General features: G+C 46.3%; 2 protein-coding genes across 8 annotated transcripts in view; both read right to left on the bottom strand.

Annotated features, from left to right (window-relative positions):
• SAV1 (salvador family WW domain containing protein 1) overlaps positions 1-10,740 on the bottom strand; it is a 31,333-nt gene extending 20,593 nt beyond the window's left edge. Inside the window, exons 1-5 of one of the 2 annotated variants that reach the window (XM_015865933.2) lie at positions 10,504-10,739; positions 9,460-9,906; positions 4,510-4,780; positions 3,127-3,270; positions 9-1,150 (exon numbers count right to left, since the gene is read on the bottom strand). In XM_015865933.2, the coding sequence (XP_015721419.1) occupies positions 949-1,150; positions 3,127-3,270; positions 4,510-4,780; positions 9,460-9,906; positions 10,504-10,597 (1,158 nt within the window). In that variant the 5' untranslated portion in view covers positions 10,598-10,739 and the 3' untranslated portion in view covers positions 9-948. Of the gene's footprint in view, positions 1-8; positions 1,151-3,126; positions 3,271-4,509; positions 4,781-9,459; positions 9,907-10,503 lie in introns of those variants that run through there. The other variant, XM_032445126.1, reaches the window with a different exon arrangement.
• A 167-nt stretch (positions 10,741-10,907) lies between these two features.
• Positions 10,908-21,674, bottom strand: part of NIN (ninein) — a 51,622-nt gene continuing 40,855 nt past the window's right edge. For 3 of the 6 annotated variants that reach the window (XM_015865972.1, XM_015865969.1, XM_032445128.1), the window contains 3 exons: positions 20,625-20,816; positions 15,851-15,964; positions 10,908-14,894 (listed from right to left, as the gene is read on the bottom strand). In XM_015865972.1, the coding sequence (XP_015721458.1) occupies positions 14,685-14,894; positions 15,851-15,964; positions 20,625-20,816 (516 nt within the window). In that variant the 3' untranslated portion in view covers positions 10,908-14,684. Of the gene's footprint in view, positions 14,895-15,850; positions 15,965-17,583; positions 18,038-20,624; positions 20,817-21,674 lie in introns of those variants that run through there. The other 3 variants (XM_015865970.1, XM_015865971.1, XR_001555949.2) reach the window with 3 other exon arrangements.

Raw genomic sequence — 21,674 nt, forward strand, 5'->3', positions numbered from 1 at the left:
CCCCCGGCTCATTAAACAAAGTGATTTTTATTGAATTAACAGGACTTACAAGAAATGTATTTTCTTTTTGTCTGCAACCATGTTTTTATTGCACTAAAAAGAATCCATAAATAACAGTTCAGGACAATCGGTGAACCAAAGGAGAACAGTGGTGAGGGTCACTGTACATGTAAAAACTCCCCCCTCCCCCCCTTCCCCAGGTAAGGAACCCAAATATAAGACCCAGCTCGATTAGAAAAGAGCAGTAAGAAAGAAGAAGGTGGGGACCCATCCCTGCCGTTTCCAGGTGCGGTGCTGCTGCCTTCCCACGGCGCGGGGCTCACACACACTGAGGAAGCTCTGCGGTGAGGTTGGTCCTTAAGGAGGGTCAGTATTTCCCCGTCTGCCCTCTGTGGGGTGGAGGAGGGAAGCTAAAGAACAACGGCGTTGAACCAAGTAAAAAATAAGGCAACTCCCACTTGAGTGGCGTGAAGCACGTGGCAGCTCCGCGCGGCGCAGTACTGGTGGTACATAACGGTGTGCTGGCCATTAAAGCTGTAAGCAGAGCTTGGAGGAAAGGCCTGAGGGAAACACACCACAGTACCAACACGGGTTGCAGTGGTGCTTTGCATCCAGGGCCCTTCTGGTAACTGCGCCTATTGCTGGTTATAAACACAGCCAGCTTCTCCGTAATGCAGCCAACTGCTAGGAAAGGAGAGCAGGATCAGCTCTCTGCTCCGACTCCACGCTGGTTTTCAGCATAATAAACTAGTTTTTGTATGGAAAAAGATTAACAAACGTTTCTCATTTGTATAAACAATACATAATACATGTAGAAAAATATTCAAGAGGATAATAACAAAAGGTGCAATGTCAACAAAAATAAGCTGCCTTTTCAACCAAAGCACTTCTTTATGAACTGTGGGGGCTTCTGAAAGCTCCTGGCCTCCCCTGTGTCCGTGGGGCAGCTCAGAAGTTCTTGCTGTGCTGCTGGGCGTACCACTGCTGCCGCTGCTTGCGGTGCTCCAGCTCGGTGAGCAGCGCCTGCCTGTAGGCCTCGTACAGCTTCACGATGCGCTCCAGCTCCTTCATGAAGAGCAGCTTCAGCATGCCCTGGTACGTGTCCAGGTCAGCCAGCTGGAACAGCTCCCACTTCAGGATGTGGTCGTACCTGGAGTGGCACAGAGGGTTACACCTGAGGCTGCCGTGCTGCTCTGCGTTCGCAGGCTGTGCTGATTTAGGTCACTGCATCCCAAACTGTGGGGCACGAGCCCCGTGGAACAACGGGAGGGGAGAACCGGGTAGCAGCAGTAAGAAGAAACAGCCCTAATCAGTGGCCATGTCACCTCGGTGCCAGCCCAAAGCCCTCTTTGGAGAACACCCCTCTGGCTGATAGGGAGCTACTCTGGGCAGCCCCCAGCTGCTGCAGGCAGGTAGCCCCAGCCTTGCTCTGTATTAGATGCTGCATCCTTACTGCAGGTTCGTGATCTTCTTCCCAGCACTTCTAAACATTTGTAACTCACCTGCACTGTGATTTTCTTAACTTAGCTATCAGCAGCTGACAGGGCAGCTACTGAAAGAACAGGAGAACAGATGGAATGAGCAGAGCTATGAGATCCTGGTTACATGGAGAAAGACAAAGGTTCTGATCTGTGCTTCAAAAGAATCTGAACTGCAATCTCAGGCTGCCCAATGTGTGTTGTTCTTTGAGAAGCCCTCAAGCTGAGGTGACAGCAAGTCAGCTGCTATCTCTCCTCTTCCCTTTCCCAGTACAAAATCAGCATGAAACAGGATTTGCTTCTTCACATTTGAGAATGCCACAAACAGCAATGTCTGTACCTGCCCTGCTTCAGCTGAAGAAATGTAAAAGGAGGCTGGAAAATGTGTGACTTTGGGGTCCTCTCAATACTGACTTCAGTGTCTCAGCCTTTCAGGAAGTCTCTGAGAATCTTACAGTGCTTATCTTCAAGTTTCAAGAGAAGAACCAGCAAGAACCTACACAACACAGGCTGAAATCCTTCAGACTGCATTGTCTACATGTGCCAAAGACCTAAATAAAGAAATGCAGCTGCAGCCAAAGCCTAGAAGTATTTCTAGGAACTCAGCCCTCTCCCAGGTTACAGGAACTGCAGCACCAGTACACCACTGGATTTTAGGTCCATTTAAATTCATATTGTTTTGCCAGAAGACACGAGAAGTAATTAAACCCATTCCAATTACACTAATTAGAAGCAGCTAAAAACTTCAGCTGAAAGCCACTGACCGCTACATGGTTTGAGAATTCCCAACTGTGCACTGAGCTGTTTGCTGTGACTCAGCCTCCCCACGTTCTCCTCATGAAGAAGAACGTGGTTTTATAGTTGTTGAAGTGCCACATGGATGCTTTTAGAAACTGATTTTCTACTTCGTGTCAGTCTTGTGCAGAGCTGCAGCCATCAGAACGTGTTTCATTGCATTGATTCAGATCTACCCCTGGAAAAGACCCCCTGTTGCTAAACATACCCCATGTATTTTATATGCCATGGGGCACCATACTCACAAGCACACTGAGAGTACAGCACGCACTCCCAGTTCTGCAGTGCCATGTTAAGTATTGCCTAATGCAAAGCAAACCTATGAGAAGTGGTCTCCATTCTCCTGCTAAGACACAAATGAAGCCCAACTTCATTCCAACTTGCCCATTTCCACCCAGAAGAGTCAAGAGTCCATTCCCCTTATCGAGCCAACTTTTGCTATGTTTGTGGGAGATGTGAGTGTCGCACACATGGTTTAAATCATAATGTACAGCACAGATTACATGCACGGTGATCTTAATATATTATGTGTACAAACCATAGATAGATGTTTTAAAAGCATATTCTGACAGCAGTTTGTTGAACGGGCAATTGAGCAACAAAAATTACAGGTCTAAAGCACTTAGGCTGGATCCTCAGCCAGCGATGGTCCACTCAATTTAGGGTGGCTTGTATTTCTGATATGAAAAATCCCAGTACAGATCCCTCACCCACTGTCAGCAGCAGCTCTCATACAATTACAGAACAGCCAGCAGCTGTAGTTCTACTTCCAGTCCTCGGAACCCACTTGGTTTCTGTCTAAACGATGCACGTGTAATTTAGTGCAAAATAAGAGTAAAGAAAACAAGCTTACTTGACAGGAGCCCTGGCGTAGACCTGCAGCCAGTCTGGAATCTCCGCAGTGTGGTAAGGGTTCGCAGGGACCAGGAGGGGCTGGCTTCTCTCTGCCTGCTGGGGCTGGTAGGTCACTGGGGGAGGCTGGTCGTAGCGGGGAACGCTGTATGGAGGAAGGCAGAGAAATTCAGCAGGCACCAAGCAGGATGTCCTGCTCTCATTAATAAAGATATGAACTTCCTGCAATACAGCAAGAAGGATCGAATAGAAATTAACCGGTAGATTTGGTGCATGCTAACTTGATTTTACCTCTGTGTTTTAAGCAGCTAAAATATCTGTTTTTATTCCAGAGATGACTTAGTTTGGGTTTCAGAGATGGTTTCCCAGAACATCAATCAAGTTTTTACCTTCAGGCTAAAACCCAATTCTGCTCTCAGCAACCCGACTGTTTCACCAGCAGTCACAGACAACAGCTGCTTTATTTTAGTGAGAATAATATCCTGTTTCTAAACTGAACGAACAGATGAGACAGAAACCAACAATTACAACTTCTACAAGTCTCAGCCAAGAAGCAGTAAAGCTTACTTATAAAAAATAAGTTGGTTTTGGCATGTGGTATGCAAGGCAAAAGCAGTTCACAGAATCACATCATAGAATCACAGAATGGCCCAGGTTGGAAGGGGCCTCAAGGACCACGAAGCTCCAACCTCCACATTGATACCAGCCCAGGCTGCCCAGGGCCCCATCCAACCTGGCCTTGAACACCTCCAGGGATGGACGGGGCATTCACAGCCTCTCTGGGCAGCTGTTCCAGCACCTCACCACTCTCACAGTGAAGAACTTCCCCCTGACATCCAACCTCAATCTTCCCTCCTTCAACTCCAAACCATCTCCCCTTGTCCTGCTGTTATCTGCCCTTGTAAAGAGTTGTCTCCCCTCCTGTCTGTAGGCTCCCTTTAGGTCCTGGCAGGCTGCATTGAGGTCACCCCGCAGCCTTCTCTTCTCCATGCTGAACAAGCCCAGCTCCCTCAGCCTGTCTTTGTAGGGAGGTGCTGCAGCCTCTGAGCATCTTTGTGGCCTCCTCTGGACCCTCTCCAGCAGCTCCCTGCCTTTTCTGTATCGGGGGCTCCAGACCTGGACACAGCACTGCAGATGGGGCCTCAAGAGGGCAGAACAGAGAGGGACAATCACCTCCTGTCCCTGCTGGCCACCCCTCTGCTGATGGAGCCCAGGATCCCATCTGCTTTCCGAGCTACAAGAGCACACTGCCGGCTCATGGTCAGTTTTTCATCCACCAGGACTCCCAGGTCCTTCTCTGCAGGGCTGCTCTCAAGTCTGTATATATGCCAGTTCTACATTCTCAGCTGGACTAGAACAAGAACAATCAAAACAGCTGTCATACCTGGGAGCACAAGGATGTTTGTATTGAGCTCTTTTATTGATGTGATCCACATAATACACTCCAAACTCTGCAGACTCCACCCTCTCCCAGCCTGGTGGGAGCCCCTCCCGCTCCAGGGGGTGGCTCCAGTGCGTGGTGTTGGTGTTGTGGTCGATGTAGTACTTCCTTCCTCTGATAGTCCAGTCCACGGACCAGCCGGGGGGAAGAGGTAAGTCTTCAGAGCTGTGATTTGTTAGATTTCCTAGAGATGTAGCAGCAACTCTCCCGATGCCTGAAACAGAAAATCAAGGTGTTTAGTTCAGTGGGTAACACCTCAAGCCAACATGATGCACTAAGTTAGCTTTCATACACAAGGCACTATGAACAATACAGCCAGGTTTCCAGCACACAGCCGTATACATCAGTATAAGAAATCATGATCAGGTTATAATCACAGACTTCAGCTGCCTGGGATAGAAATCACACAGTATTAAAAGTTTTCCAGTTTAACCACTGAAGAACAGCAACACAGGGAGGACAACCAGGAGGGAAGAGCCAGGTTGGCACAGTGCAGCCATCAGCATACAGCCCAGTTTTCTCTGCCCTTTCCTCCTATGGCCTGTGGACACTCAGGGCTGTTACATCAGCCACCTTCCAAAGAAAAAATAGAGAAAATAAACAGCCAAGTGATGCAATCAAGACTTCCACGGGTGTCTTTCACCTTCTGGGTGCCTACTGAATGTGCTCCTGCTGGACGTGCTGGCCCAAATTCAACTCTACTTAAGGCATTTCCTTCAGTTATCTGCAATTCTACAGTTGTTCAGTCTCTGGATACAGTGGAATTCCAATTGCCATTTCACCAAGTGCATCTACCCAACCTCAGCACCCAGGGTTTGTGCATTACTATTTTCCCACAGCCACAAGTAGGGCTGTGGGAGCTCCTTTCCCCAGTCTCTTAAAGTCAGGAAGAGATATGACCATAAACGTTGTATCAGTCAATGAGCACATCCCTCTGCTTGTTTTTCAGAGCTAACATCTGTGTGCACTTATTCCTGAGTGGAGGGAAAAGGCACAGCCTGTTAGGTACAGACATTAACTCAGACAACAGCAAAGCTCTTATATTTCTCAGGGAGTTCCAGTCTCTTGTTGGTGGACCACAGGAATGGCCCTTTCTATCAGTGCACACACTGCCCACAGTGCAGCAGACAGAGGAAGCCACCTGTGTAAGTACTGGTTACCTGCAGAATGGCAGATTAAGAACTGGCTGGGCTGTGATTCCAGTGACAGATCCAAGTCCCCACCAATGCAGTGGGCAGGTTTCAAAGCAACACAACGAAGAGAAGCAGTAAATGCAGGAAGTTCCTCCTGAGTTCTGCCCTGCAGAAGACATCAGCTCACCTTCAAACCCATTTCTGGCCTTGGTGTGCTCTGGATTACACAGCCTCCATGTTCCTCCCCTTGTTGGAGTGCTCACCCACTTGGTAGCTTTATGAAGACAAGCTAATAGCTGTGTTCACGTGGCAGCTCCATCCCTCATTAGGATTAAGCAACTCAGCCCTTTACTTCCAATGAGAAGGAACATGAGGGCTGCTGCCTGACCTTTAGCCATGCTGGGGCCATGGAAAGCATTTTAGGCCCTGGCCATGGTTACACCACTGGTTTTGTTTGCATTCCAATGACAAAATACCAACACTGAAGTTTCTTGAAAACACTGCACTTTGGGTAAAAAGAACAAACAAACAACAAATATTAAACCACCACCAACCTGAATACCCAGACCTGACAAAGGGAAAGAGTTTTCATAGAGGTATAAACGTATTTTGCTGCTCACCCTGTCAGTGTTTTGCCTTGCTGTGCTTTTTAAAGAGTTCCTCCCACTCGAATTCCTTCATGATTGCAGCAGCAAATACAAACGGATTTGTATCATGGGGTAAAGGTGAAAGTTTTTTAATGCTTTAAGGCTGGTACTAATGAAGCTGCCCACAGCAGGATGACAAACAGGCAGTGAACCACCCTCTGCCCCACAAGTTCTGCTGCCACAAGGCCTGTGTCTGCTCAAACAAGAGCCAGAGAAGGCAGGAAGATGGGCTCAGGGAAATAGGAAGCCAGCACCTGATCACACAGAGAACTACTATGAGAAGCAGGCCAAAAAGCAAACCATATGTTGCTGGAAAGGCAGCTCTGCTTCTGTAGCAGCATCACCTCTGGCTGTATGGCTTCTCCCCAGAGTACACTGGGATTTCAAGCTCAGAACTGCCATTCACATGTAAGAAGTGCTCCGCTTACCACTCAAACAGGTACACAGAAACTCAGGTCTTGCTTACAAGTTAGTTCCAATCTATAATGTAGACAGAACTTCAACCACAGACCTCCCCAAACCTTTCACCTAGAAGAAAGGACAGAGATGGCGAGGGAAGATGGGTAAAGACTCTTAGAATACAGTTTGAAACCAACACTTAGAGAAATAAAATTAAATATATTGATATATATCAAGAAATGCCATAGAGGTAACCAAACAGCCCTGGGAAGCAGCTGAGGGCACTTCTGAGGAACAACACTCACACTAGTTAGTGATTAAAACAAATCTGATGGAGAAACAAATCAGAGAGAACATGACTTGAAGGAGGAACACCAATGCAATGCCACATTGTCACCTCTTGGAAAAAATCAAGATATTTGCTTGAATACTTTGCTGAACAATCTGAGTGTGAAGATGTCAATGAGGAGACATTGCGATGTACTTTGTGAAGAGCTCCATTCAGATGAAACGCTTACAAACAGGGATGGAAACACGTAGGGAAGGTGATCCAGACGAGGCAAGGGATCCAGAAGGCCTGACTCTGTGCTGGAGATAAGGAGGGAGGAACTGGCCATTAGAGGGACTGGTGTTGCTCAAGAGAAACAAGGCTGCAGAACAACGGGTGGCTGAAATCAGACTGAGCTTAACAGCGAGGGGAAAGAAATAAGGAGATATGAGGCTTTCTTATTCTTGACTACACCATATTCTACTGATACAAAGTGCCACGGACTCAGAGGACATGAGGACATACAGAGGACAGAGGGTAACATTCTTACTGCAGTGAAACTACAGGTGGAGCTTAAGAGTCCACATCCTGTGTTGAGATGAAAGGAAAAAAGAGAAGAAAACAAAGGATAACGTGTTGGCAGACAAGAGGTTCACCTCTGGATTATTTCCTGCATATAAGCAAGACTGAATGCCCATCCATTATGAAATATGTCAAATCTGCCCAAGCTATTGACTGCAAACATACACAGGTGACAAAGACCAAGCACACATCAGCAGCTCCTTGTTTTCCAAAGGCTAAGAATGCCTGGAGACAAACAGATCCGTGCTTAATGATGAGCAGCCAGCAGAGATGGAGGGGTTTTCACACAGTCTAAATAGAACTGATGTAATTAGGCAGCACTGAGCAAAGTTAAGGATGAAGCAGCAAGTCTTAAACATCAGCATCTCAATCTGCACTGCCTGGCAGCAGCGATGCCAGCACTGCTCTCCTGCCATGCTTCAATGGAACATCTCTGTATTAAAAACCAAACACCACCAGCAAAGCATTGTCAGCTTTTTAGCTCCACCCACAAGTTCAGTGCTGACAATTTTACCAGCAGATTGCAAATAACAATGAACTAACAGCATATTTCACTGCATTATTTAAAGGTCTGGAGTGCTGCTCTCAAACTCCTCCCTGAGCATCATTTCAGCAGTAGAAACACCACTCAAACACCGCCTGCAAGGTCACAGTTCTATGGGTAACACTGACATCTCACATTTCTTCTTTCAGTACATTGACAGCAGCATGACATACAAAAGACTCTTCTGTGTCATCACAGATAACCAAATACTTCAAAAACAAATACTGAAGGGATTTCTTTTCTGATTCTCTTGTTCCATAAGAAAAATGCAGCAGGTCCCTGAAAGTGTGTGATCATGACTCTTCCTCAATGACATGGAATGACCTGGGTTGGAAGGGACCACAAGGATCATGAAGCTCCAACCCCCCACCACAGGCAGAGTCACCAACCTCCACATTGATACCAGCCCAGGCTGCCCAGGGCCCCATCCAACCTGGCCTTGAACAGCTCCAGGGATGGACGGGGCATCCACAGCCTCTCTGGGCAGCTGTTCCAGCACCTCACCGCTCTCACAGTAAAGAACTTCCCCCTGACATCCAATCTAAATCTTCCCTCCTTCAACTCCAAACCATTTCCCCTTGTCCTGCTGTTATCTGCCCTTGTAAAGAGTTGTCTCCCCTCCTGTCTGTAGGCTCCCTTTAGGTCCTGGCAGGCTGCACTGAGGTCACCCCGCAGCCTTCTCTTCTCCATGCTGAACAAACCCAGCTCCTGTAGCCTGTCTTCACAATATTACAATATTATAAGCCAAAAAGAATTCAGACACTAGGAAGTGAATTTTAGCACTAACTACACATCAATTTGCTGATTACACAAAACAGTCATTACTCATTGTTTCACAATAAATAATTCATTATAAAATTAACAAAAATCAAATGACACAATGATATTCTGGGCTTGTTTAGCTTGGAGAAGAGAAGACTGAAAGGAGACCTCATAGTGGGCATCCAATACTTGAAGGGAGTGTATAAACAGGAGGGGGAACAACTGTGAGGGTGGGCAGTGACAGGACAAGGGGGAATGGTTTGAAACTGAGACAGGGGAGGTTCAGGTTGGATCTTAGGAGGAAGTTTTTCCCCCAGAGGGTGGTGACGCACTGGAACAGGTTGCCCAAGGAGGCTGTGGATGCCCCATCCCTGCAGGCATTCAAGGCCAGGCTGGATGTGGCTCTGGGCAGCCTGGGCTGCTGGTTGGTGACGCTGCACACAGCAGGGGTTGGAGCTGGATGAGCACTGTGGGCCTTTGCAACCCAGGCCATTCTGGGATCCTATGTACCTAAAGCTGTTCAGTGATATGTGAAGGGCACAATGAACCCATCCTCACCTGACATGCGCCTCCCATGGTTGTGAGCCATCCTCTGGAAAAGCTCCCCACCGTGCTCATAATACCTGCAGTCCTCATGCAAGCGATCATTCAATTGCCGTCTCCTCTGGGCATCATAGAAGTGATCATAATAGTAACAACGTGTGCCGGCATCTCCATTTTCCATAACCGAGTTGGTTTCTGTCAGAAAGGACTGTGAGGAAGAGCCGTATTCTCTAGCGACGTCAGCTAAACTTCGAGCAAAGTAGGAAGGTGCAGACAGTCTGTTGCTTTCACGCCTCATTATTTCATGGGGCGCCCTCTGCACCGGCGTCCGAAGGAAACTCTGGTTTCTGGAAACAGCTCCATCTCCAGCAGAGCCATAAGCAGAAGGACTCGGGTCGGGAGGGCAGATGTCAGTTCGTCTTGGAATGGTCGGACCGTGACGGATAAAGGAAGGCATCAGATCTGGTACAGCAGAGAAAGGAAATGAGAGCTTTGTACGCACTTATGGTATTTGGCGAGCCAAAGTGTCTGACTTACAGCATGGAAGTAACTCCATTCTGATGCCAGAGCCCCCTTAAAGCACCTCTCAGTGTAGCAGCGTAACAGTAGGGCTGCAGCAACAAAAGCCATCACACCCTCCATGTGCAACAGAAGCTATTGCCAAAGAAGCGCAGTTTAACAGCCAAAGAAGCCAACACAAACAGCTCCCACCCCTTATCAGTCAGGCTCTAAACCTCTCCGTTACACCAAGATCCAGCCCAAGCCCCGTGAATCCCGCCCTATCAACACCTCACCAGCTCAATCACACAATCAAAGCGCGGCCCGGCTTGGGAGGGAGCTCAAGGCTCACGGAGCCCCAACCCCCCCCGTTTATTACAGAGCCCCCCCAGGCCGCAGCGCGGTGTCTCCCCCCGCCCAGCCCCAGCCCTGAGCTCGGTGCGGGCCGGGCCGGGCGAGGGCGCAGCTGAGCGCCGGGCTGAGGGGGAACAACGCGGCCGTGTGGAGCCCACGGCACGGCACGGCACGGCACGGCACGGCACGGCACGGCACGGCACTCACTGCGGAGCAGCGGGCTGGTCTCCTTCTTCACGTACTTCCCCTGCACCTCGCCGGGCTTCGACAGCTCCGCCCGCGTTTTCTTCCTCGACAACATCCCACCTCCTCCTCCCGGCCCGCTCCCAACGCCCGCATACCCGGCTCCGCTCGGGCAGGGCCGGGCCGCCCTCGGGCTCACAGCGGGGCCGTGTGTGGGGCGGGCGGCGGGGCCGTTAGGCGCGGGGCGTTGTGGGGCGGCGGCCCCGCCTGGGGAGGAGACGAGACGGGAGGAACGACGGGGACAGAGCGTCGCGGTGGCGCGGTCACAGCGCCCTCTAGCGGAAGGAGTGTGGCGGTACAGCACTCTGCTTGGTTCGAGATTCATCACCCAGCCCTGCCATAAAGGATGGGAAACAACCAGCCACAAGCAGGGATCTGACAGTGATTTATTTCATTTCTTTACATTCATGATAAATAACACACAGCTTGGTCCCTCCTTCCCCTTCACGTGGTGGTGTAAGGTCAGCACATGACGACGCGCAGCAAAAACAAGCGTACCCAAAGACCAACTGTTTCCATTTATGCATTAGACAGGTCAGCAGTGCCAGCATCACACACAGCAGGAAGGCATGGAACACCTGAGGGCTGGTGATGCTGTTTGTGTTGTAATGGACAGAGCTGGGCTGTCCCCAGCTCCACCTCGCCTATTCATTGGCTAAAAGTATGTTACAACCCTTCCTTTTCCAGCCAGAACTGAACTAATTCAATTTGCTTTGTACCCAAAGTAGCAATGGGAATATAGGTAGCAAAGCATGCTTTTATACCATCCTAAATTGACATGTAGTACTTCAATGGTGTGAATTCAGCTCACGTCCATTTAACACGAGTGCGATTCCTCTGCCCCCTCCTGCTCCCCAGACTCCAGCCCTGGATACCCACATGCCTTTATTCTCACAGTGATTCATAAAATGAGAGTTGAAAGCATTGAAAACACCTTCTGGCCGTGCAGTTACTGATAGCCAAACAGGCGAGCCCTGCTGTACCAAGGAGGCCCAGAAATTCAGTGACTTACCACATCGCTAAATACTTTGGTATCTGAAAAATGCCTGTAGTGCATAGGAGACACATTCATGCACAAAAGACCACAAAATGCTTTGCACGTTTGCATGTTTCTATGCTTATTTTCAGTAGCCTTGACACTGTGGGATGAGCTGCTTATCCCTTGAGCTGACACAACAAGCAACACAACACTGGTTGGAGCACCGTGACCATTCCCCCCACCTGGGAAGGGTTTGTCCTGAATTGTCCTGCAGCAACAAAAGCGGTACAGCATAGAAATGACAAAAGGCACTTCTGAGAACTCATTCGCACAAGCATTCCAATGAGATTTGGGTTTTTTGTCTACTGTGTTTCTCCTCCATCATTCTCCAGTCCTTTCCTGTGGTTAGGATGGTGTTTGGAAGAAAGAAACGTGGATGAGACAGGATAGGGAGAGAAGAGGAACAGATAGAATCCCTTTTCTCTGCTTCTCCCCTGTATTCCAGTGCTAACATCAAGCTTGGCTCCCTTGTTTTTGTAGAATCACAGAACCATTCAGGTTGGAAAAGCCCTCCAGGACCCCCAAGCCCAACCCAGCCCACCCCACTGTGCCCACTGCCCACGTCCCTCAGTGCCACATCCCCACAGCAATGGAGCACCCCCAGGGATGGTGAGCCCAGCACTCCCTGGGCAATATATGGAGTGGTGTTAATATGTAGTAGCTAATAATGCATTTCCAAACACAGTTCTGATCATCTGAACCATAACTGTGGTGTTTCCAGGAAATATTTTCAAACTTTGCTCATTTCCTTCGTGTAAGCATGGTTCAAGGTGTGCTCAGTTACCACACTGCTAACACACAGCCCTGGTACCCACACACAGAGGTGTAACATGAAGCACTGGCACAGGCTGCCCAGAGAGGTGGTGCTGCCCCATCCCTGCAGACAACCAGGGTCAGGGGATGGGCTGTGAGCACGGATGGAGCTGTGGGTGTCCCTGTGCATTGCAGGGAGTGGGACCAGAGGGCCTTGAAGGGTCCCTTCCAACCCAAATGTTCTATGATTACAACTGTTACCACTTCCAGATTAATAATACAAAGAAGATGGATCTCTTGACTTCAAATTAGAAAACCAAGCTCCAACTCACATCAGTGAGATCTGTCAAAATGTTTTTGCAGCCTGTGAAAATCAGGATATGTAAATCTCTGAGATTACGCAGCCAAATAGCCTGTGTGGGCATTTACAACAGCAGAGCAGTGAAATCATTTAAAAGGAATTTTTTTGTTCCTCCAAGACATTCTGCCACTACGGTATGTCTGTTTCCATAAGGCAATGGAGGAGGAGAAGAGGAGGTCATACCCAGCAAGTGCAGCTCAGTCCTGCAGCCCTCTGAGTGGCAGGTAACCCTGTAGACAAAGGTAACATCCCTTACAGCCACACTGCTGAGTGAAAGTCACCTTCCATAGGTTACCCTAGAGCTCCCCTCTTCCCTTCCTGCATCCACGATCCATGCATATTTAAAGAGGTCCAGTTTCAAGTACTGCCAGTATGGCCCCTTTCAGTGGTATTGTATACATTAAGTACACCTTACTGGTCTGATGGAGGCCAGCATTTGTAGGGGGAGCTAGCATCACATCTAGACTGTAGTAATAATTGGTTATAACAAGCTCCAAAGCATCTGAGTCCTCATTCAGCGACTTCTGTTGGGCCCTGAAAGCGTTCCCAAAAAGCCTGTGTTCCCCATGAACTCATCAGATAGGAGATGTAATTACCACCTGTCATTACAAAGCTGCGTGCCCTTCAGCCTTCCTGACTACAGCACCACTGCAGGCTGCTCGGGGAGTATGAAGGCAATATGCAACCAAAGGTGATTCTGTCTGTCCTGTTCTCCCTAATGCACGCTAACCTCCATCTACTGATATTAACGCCCACATTTATTAAACTGAAGGAAACTAACACTTAATTCCCTGAGTTCTTTGTATTCAACATGTAGTGTTTCCTCACAATTAACTACAAACTTAGTTTCTGTACTCAGACCCACCACAAAGGACACGTCCTTCCAAATCACCACGTAAACGGAGCACTGCGTTAGTGACAAAGGGCTGGGAGGTCTGATTATAGAGTCATGGAATGGCCTGGGTTGCAAAGGCCCACAGTGCTCATCCAGCTCCAACCTCCTGCTGTGTGCAGGGTCACCAACCAGCAGCCCAGGCTGCCCAGAGCCACACCACTAAGTTCCCCTCTTCCCTCCCTGCCAGTTGAACAGTAGGTGTACTCCACCACTATACTGAATGTACAACTCCCAGGAACTCATTGCTTCCCTTCTGTTTGGTGACTCTTCTATTATTTAGTATAACAAAAAAAAAAAAAAAAAAAAAGGGTAAGTCCTCTACAATTTCTTAACTAAAAAAGAGCAGTAGTCTTTATTTGCCATCTGGGACGTCTCTCCAGATAACATGCAGTTACGTCAGCTGGAGGCAGTAGTCTATGAGTCTATGTACACATCTTTCACTGCTTTTCTCCTGCAGAGAAACAGCCGTGAGGAATAACCCGGATTCCTAATGCATAAGAGGAGCATATTGCTTTACAGAAACTAGAATCGTATTGCAGAATACAGGCAGCATCAGGAAAGTCTTGCTTTCAATAGCAACTCCATCAGCAGTATGCAGACTGTGGATGTCCCTCCTCATTCCCTGCTCTAGTTGGACCAGATGACCTTCAGGTCCCTTCCAACTCAGGTGAGCCTGATCTTATCAATATTCCTAGGTTTGGACCAAGAAATATCCCAAAAAGCCAAAAGGGTTTTAAAGTCATTAATACAATAGCAGGAGTTTGTGCTTCGATCTAAATAGAAATAGTCAATCCGGTATATTCAGAATTTGTGTTTTAAATTAAAACCAAAGTATCAAAATAAGTTAACCCTGAAACAAATACTTTTGTTTTTTACATAGCAAAGATTACTTTTAGACAAAACTTAGCAGAACAAACAGCTTGGGAATAAACAAAAGGATCTCAGTTGGCAGTGTCTGCTTGGGGTTTAGCTCTGCCATCCCCTTGGAGGCATCTCTTAACCAAAAGTCATTGATACAAAAAGGCAACGCAGTGAAAAGCTGAAATATTAAAATTCCAGTAAAGTGCATGGGATTGTGGCGATACTTAATGGCTCTGCTAGGATCTCAACTCAGCTGCTGAACTGAAAGATGGGGATGCCAAGTTCTTCACGATCTTATTGAGGTTGGCAATCTTCTCTTCTAGTAAATAGTTCTTCTTCTCAGCAGTTTTCTGCCGCTGCTCCGTCATCTCCAAAGCCTTCAGCAGTTGAGCATTCTCAACATAGAGATCCTTGACCACTGCATCTGCTTTGGTGTTCTTGGAAAGCTGAATTGTGAGTGAAACGTTATTACTCAGCACGCAAACAGCAAAAGAGAAATGAAAAGCTTTTTTAAGAGGTAAGAAGGTATGGCTGAACGCCTTCATTTTAACGTAGCCAAAGAAGACAACCCGCCCTCTAATTGTCTACTCTCATCTGTTAGAAACCATAGGCTTATGGAGTCATTATGGATGCTGTGAACATTTTGAAACTGGAAAGACTTTGCAAGGAACTTGAAAGATCACGTGGATGTTGGGGGGCTTCAAATGACCCTTATGCCATTTGCCCTCTAAGGATAGGTGTGCTCCACGTGCTCATTGGAACCACACAGGTAATTCCACAGAGGTTTGGACCACCCTATAAAATTAGGGAAAGCAGCTCAGCATTTGTCCATTTGCACTGGAGAAGCAATTTAGCAGGAGACCCCATTGGTGTAGCTCCTCCTTAAAATGAGAGGGGAGGCTGCACCTCAGCAGAGAACAGACATTCTCTCCAATGGTACCATGTCATTCCTTCCCAAGTACACAAAAGATCATATTAAAGGTTTTTGAAGCAGACCAGAGCAAGAACAGAAACCCCAACATCTTATCAAGCGAAGAATGTGTTGGGTGAGGGGGTGTGGAAAAATCAGGTCTTGTACCATAACCCCCGTATCCTTCAGGAAATTCCTTAATCCTTTGTAAGCAACTTGTCCAGCTAAAATACTTGGACCAAACTTTGTGTTTGTTTCCCAGCTTTAAGTGTGCCTGCACACCAAATGCACACAGCTTTTAGGGAATTAACGTGCAATGAATAAAGATCCCAGTTTGAATTTTTGGGAAGTTTTGGGCAAATACATTGGCTCAAAAGAACTCAAAGAGAACACTCTTTAACTTCTCAGCAAGAGCGAAGCTGTGGCTTGTGCCCAATTAGTTGTTTACAGAAGCAAGAGGGAAGATTTGGGGAAAAGAGCAAGAACTCTTACTTGTTCCTTCAGCTGATTCACTTTATCTTGGAGAAGCCTCTTCACAAGCCTCAGTTTCTGTTCAACATCCATCATACGTTCTTCCATCATCTTTAGAAGCTGCTCGTGGCCCCCCTGGAAAGCAACACGTACATGAGAATCTATTCACAAAGATCAGGTCACATTCAGTGCTGTTCTTCCTTCCACTTCATGCAGAAGGAAAGCGTTGTCCCTCCACTTTTGAGTACATTTTAAAGAGTCAATTGCAGTTTATCAACACTTTATAGAAGCAAAATGTTACGGCAATGTTTAAAGGAAAGCAATGTTTAAATTCACAGCATTAAATCAAACTTATACATTAGATGACTTTATCTAAGACAAATCAATATAGAATTACGAGTTCTGTATCAACTGGGATAGCTGGCTCCTTAATTTGACTGTAACCCTTCATCCCAAAGGCCAACCAAAATTCAATTACTCCCTAAAATTAGCACCTCATTCTCCCAGCCGCCATTTTTACTTTATTTGATTAGCTGTAGATAGCTAACGCTTCTGAATAATCCAATGTGCTTTTGTTGTTTTTCCTGACTGAGGCAATAGGTAATCTAACTACAACCAAAGCAAACCACTGACATGAGTTTAATGAGATCTATTGGTGATGGGCAGATGGTTGGACTGGATGACCTTCTAGGTCTTTTCCAACCTTGGTGACTCCATGATTCCATGAGAACGCCTGTTGCATCAACAGTTGAATTCAAGTCTCCCAAATAAGTCAGAAACACCGGGAACTGTGCAGAGTCAGTTATTGATCTTAACTGCTGTAGAAACATCCTGTTGGACCAATTGAATCAATTCTGCTCAAGATTTTATTTGTTGGAACTCCAGAAACTCCTTAGTCTACATATGGAGCTGCACAAGCACTTGGCTTACAAAGACGTTGGAAAAAGTTGCATTAGAGTCATCCAGAAAGCAGATTTAAAGTGCTGCTGGGAACATTTTCAGCTTTTATAAAGTTCTACTAAAAGCAATTCCAGCAAAATCATCTCCAGCTACCTTCTGTAATTTAACTGGAATCCAAGACCATGGCTGGGCATTACATATTACAGGAGCCTTGAGAGAGCGGCTCAGTGGAACCTAAGATTTAGTGGTCTTAGTGTCTGTGATCCTTGTTTGTTTTCTTTACTTAAGGATAATTTGAGAGCATTCTATCTAATTTCACACTTCACGCTTGATGGGAGAAGCCAGCTCAAGTTTCAGAAAGATAAGCAAAAAACATATCCCTTAAAGAAGTTGTTGTCAACCTCAAATTATTGCTAATGAATCTCATTTAATCTAGTAATTGGAGGCAGAAGAAAAACACTAAGGAACATCTGAGAAACAAGTCTGACAATTTCCCCTTTCCTGACCCTACTATATTTGCTTTATGGTCACAGCAATAGGAAACATCTCAGTAACATGGAAATTCTTGTCACAGATGTGCACCAACGCGTCCTGGGGAAGCAGAGCGTTCCATATCAAAGCAAATCCTCTATTACAAATCTTTCCCAGAGGTCATATGATAGAACCACAGCATGGTTGGGTTGGAAGGGACCCTAAAGCCCATCCAATTCCAGTCACCAGCTCAGGCTGCCCAAGGCCCCATCCATCACCTTGGGCACTGTCCTCATTATGAGGAAATTCAACAACAGTGTCTGAAACTTGTTAATTCTCATTCATAAAGCTGAAGCTGTTGATGCTATTAAGACAAGAGACTGTATGTTTAAAAAAGAATTTATTTCTCATTTACATCAAGAAACGTCATCTTTCCCCATTATAAAAGTTTAGGCATCTTATAAAAAAAAAAAAGCAGCATAAATATCCCAGATTTCTTTTGTCTCATATAAAATTAGTACCATTTGAGAAAAAATAGGCTCTTCCCACATAGAGCAAACCCACATTTTAAATAACATAAATAGAAACAATTTGCAACAAATGAACAGCTGACAAACATCCAGAAAATAACTTTTGGAGAAATAAATATTTAATAACACTGCGCAGACTCCAAAATAAAATAAAAACGGATCCTCAAGTTTCTCAGCTTATGCCAGTTCGTAAGTTTGTGTGTGTGTATCATGGCAAGGAATGAGATGGGAAGCAGCCAAGCTGTCAGAGGTGCCCGATCCTCCTGTAGGAATCTGCATGCACTGCTCGCTGCTCCGGTAGCAAGGCCTAGAGAGAGAAGGCAAGTGGGACACTTCACCCTGATATCCAGGTTGTCTTTATAAATACGTACATACATTTAAAGCAAAGCACCAGCACAAGCCAAGCAAGCAACACAAGACAAAAAACACATGCAAGAGAAAGGCAGAGCACCACATTTCTCTGTATTAGTGCTACAAACACAATTAAGGAAATACTCAGGATGCTGAAAGGGGCTCATTCACATTTTGGGGGGGATTTAAAAAGATCAGTGACAGTAATAAAGTGCCATTGGCAAAGCAGTTCCACTTCTGAAGGGGAGATGATCTGCCACTACAGATCACCTCAGGTCACCAAAAAGCATTTATGAAAAACAGCCCCATTGACCTTCTCCTCCAACCAGGTTGCAAGACTTCTGCTGAGACAGCTGAGCAAGCTTCGGCCAGAGGTTATTGGAGAAAGGGGAGCTGAGCAACTCTGTGTTGCTGTTTGGGAGAAAGCAGGCAGGTTAACAGAGGAGAAAAGGTGGTGGGGCTTTAATGGGGTGATGCTGGCATAGTGAGCTTGGTGAGCAACAGCTCAACATGGACTGTAAAGCAAAGGAGAACACAGACCACCATAGCCATGATGGAAAAGTAAAGAAGGATGCAAAGCATGAGGAGCACACCGATTCCATAGAGGGTAACTTCGGTGCCTTACGCAGAAGGACTGGGGATTGAAGAAAGCTGCAAAGTGCAAAGCAGCACCAGCAAAACGAGGTGGTTAATTGATGCAGCAAACATGGACAACATGATGTTGTACTCAATGGTGAAAAGACAGTGAAGAGGAGTTAGGATGCAAATTCTCAATAAACTTAAAGGGAACATTTGCACGGACATGAGCTCAATTAGATGTTTGCTTGAGGATGACTGAGGGGAAGAAAGGATTAAAGGTGTGCTTAAAGAAGCAGTTGGGTTTGCTCCAGCTTAAAGCATCCACCACTTTGCCCTTGTTTCCAGCTGTGGAATGAGCGCTTCACTATAGTGACTGTAGAAAGTCAGGCAGTAGAGCCCACAAGAACAGCTGGAGGAGACGTTCCAAACTGGAACTTTGTTTGCATCTGTTCTCTTTAAGTAAAAATCAATACACAAAGAAATGCTACAAGCATACAAGTGCAAGTGCACTGACAGCAAACACTTGCAAAACCTCTCTCAAAGGATTTCTAAATTCATGAAGGTTCTGGGAAACAGAAGCAGTGCCTGCAGAGCTGCGGGTTCCGGGATATGATTAATTTGCAAATTGCTTCTCAGGCTTTCAAAAGCAAAGCTACAAATCTAGCTCTAATTCAACGCACACAGCTCATCCACCTGGCAGATGCTGCTGCTGTAATACAGCTTTTATTGCTTTCAAAATTCAGCTGCATGCTTTGCTTTCCAATGTGTGCGACCAAGTACATCAGTAATGCACCTCCACCACTCAGTGAAAGGGAGAGAAACTTACAACCCAGTTGTTTCTTTCTCCTGCATACTTTGCTGTCACATTCCTTTGTAGGGAATTGTTCCCTTCAATGCCACGATTTAAAACAGTTACTGTGAGTTTTGTGCTTTAGGAACTATTATTACATGTATTTTTTTCTGTAACACATCTTCCAAAATACCCCTCAGTAATATGGTTTTAAACTTCAGGGATTTAAGCTTATACAGATATATAAATGTATTATTATAAAATGTATTTTTTTTCCTACTAACAGGTTAATAAAACCATCAGTCTCTTATTTAAGTTACTTAGAGCTTTATCTTCAGTCACATTATTATTTACGAGATGTGCCCAAAGCCAAAGCTGTAGTGATTTATGGATATAGCCACCAAAACATCATCTTCCATTGGATAAGTCAAAGACCTGCAGGAAGGGGGAGCTGAGCCGCTCTAAGGACCCCAAGCCAAACTATGAGTTGGCAGATGTTGATTGGCAGCCTCATTTTAAGGTTCATTTTACATGGGAGATGCAGAATTTGCTACTAGAGCTTATTGTTGCTTATCATTCAGTCTCGCATGTTGAAATATAAGGAGTGACTCAGCTCAATGAGAGCAGTGGCTGTATCTTCATTGGAATTGGGTTGCTTTCCCTCAGAAACACCAGGGATGATGTTTCAGGATAACAGAAATGGTGCCCTCCAAACAACGTCCTCTCATGACCAAATAACGAAGATGGGGACAACTTACAAAAGGGTTACTTGTTTGTATTACGCTCTGCTATGTCTCGTGTGGCAGAACTCCACATGGCAACAACAGCCTGAACTCATGCTCTATGTCTGATGCCAGCGTGTCTGTGCAATGTGTATTTTCCAGAGCAAAGGTTCCAGACATGGACATTAGGGAAAATAAAAATCCAACTACAAACACTAAGGAGAAAAGCCACCGTGGATGGAGTGAGCCATGAAGGTGAAGAGGACTTCAGAACCAAACCACGGCTCATGCTGCATATGCTGAATAAAGGTTTGTTTTGTGTGGAGCTTTGATGCAATTAAATACAGTTTTTGAACTGGCATAAACAGAGAATGGATCTCAAAAGTCAAAACACCAAACGAACACAACACCCCACCGAAGTAAAAGCCTGTAGAGTAACAAGAGCCGTTTACCTGCTGCATGTTGGTTTCAGAAGGTCTGCTTTCAAGCTCCTCCTGCAGCCGCTGGCTCCGCTGCTCTGCCTGCAGCAGCTGCTGCTGGAGCTGCAGGAACTGCTCCCTGGGCACCACAGCACAGCCCTGCTGCGGGAGCTCCCGGGGGGGCAGGGGCTGGCTAAGCATCCCGCTGCTGCTCGAGTGTCGCATCTGCAGAGCAACACAGACAGGCTGTCAGGGGAGAGCAGCACGGCGGGTTGCACAAGGCGTGTTTCTGGAGTTGCATGATACATGATGCATGGGACCTCAGCATAAAGCATCTCTTGTGCACAAGAGAATTGAGTCTGAAGACGGTAACAGATGTTAAGACAAACTCTTCCCAATGAAAAAGGTGCATCTTTATGTGCAGTTCTACAAAGTCCATAGGAGATTGAACTTCGATTCATAACTCCAGGCCTGCATCATGACTCATTGAATCTCTGGTGAAATCCTAAACAGGTGAGCTATAACTTCACTTTTGTTTTTAATTTTAACCTTAGCCTTTGCAACTCTTCTAATAATGGCATCTTGGCACAAATAAAAGCATAATACAGAATTATCATAGAATCATTAAGGTTGGAGAAGACCTCTAAGATTCCCCAGTCCAACCATCAACCTACAGCCAATGCTGCCACCTAACCATGCCCCTAAGCCTGCACCCACCCTATCCTTGGACACCTACAGAGAAGGTGACTCCACCTCGCTGGGCAGCCTGTGCCAACCCAACCACTCTTTCATAGAAGAAATTCAGCCCTTTATTCAAGCCAGCATGAGACATGCTGAAGGCACTGTCCATCAGTGCTGATTATTTCTAGTCTTGAATCTATGCAAAAAGCAAAACAAAATGCCAAAAGCAAAGCAGATTTTCTATACAGCCCAGGGTGACTGAATTATTTTCATGCTCTGCTGTGTTCTATCCTGAATTCACTACTTAGGAGCCCGTATATCTATTGAACAGAAGATCTCAATGCATTTTATGCTTTCCATTTAGTCATGCCACAAGCAGAGCTTGATAAAATTTCTTGAGAC

This window comes from Coturnix japonica, chromosome 5 (assembly GCF_001577835.2).
Source record: "Coturnix japonica isolate 7356 chromosome 5, Coturnix japonica 2.1, whole genome shotgun sequence".
Lineage (NCBI taxonomy): Eukaryota > Metazoa > Chordata > Aves > Galliformes > Phasianidae > Coturnix > Coturnix japonica.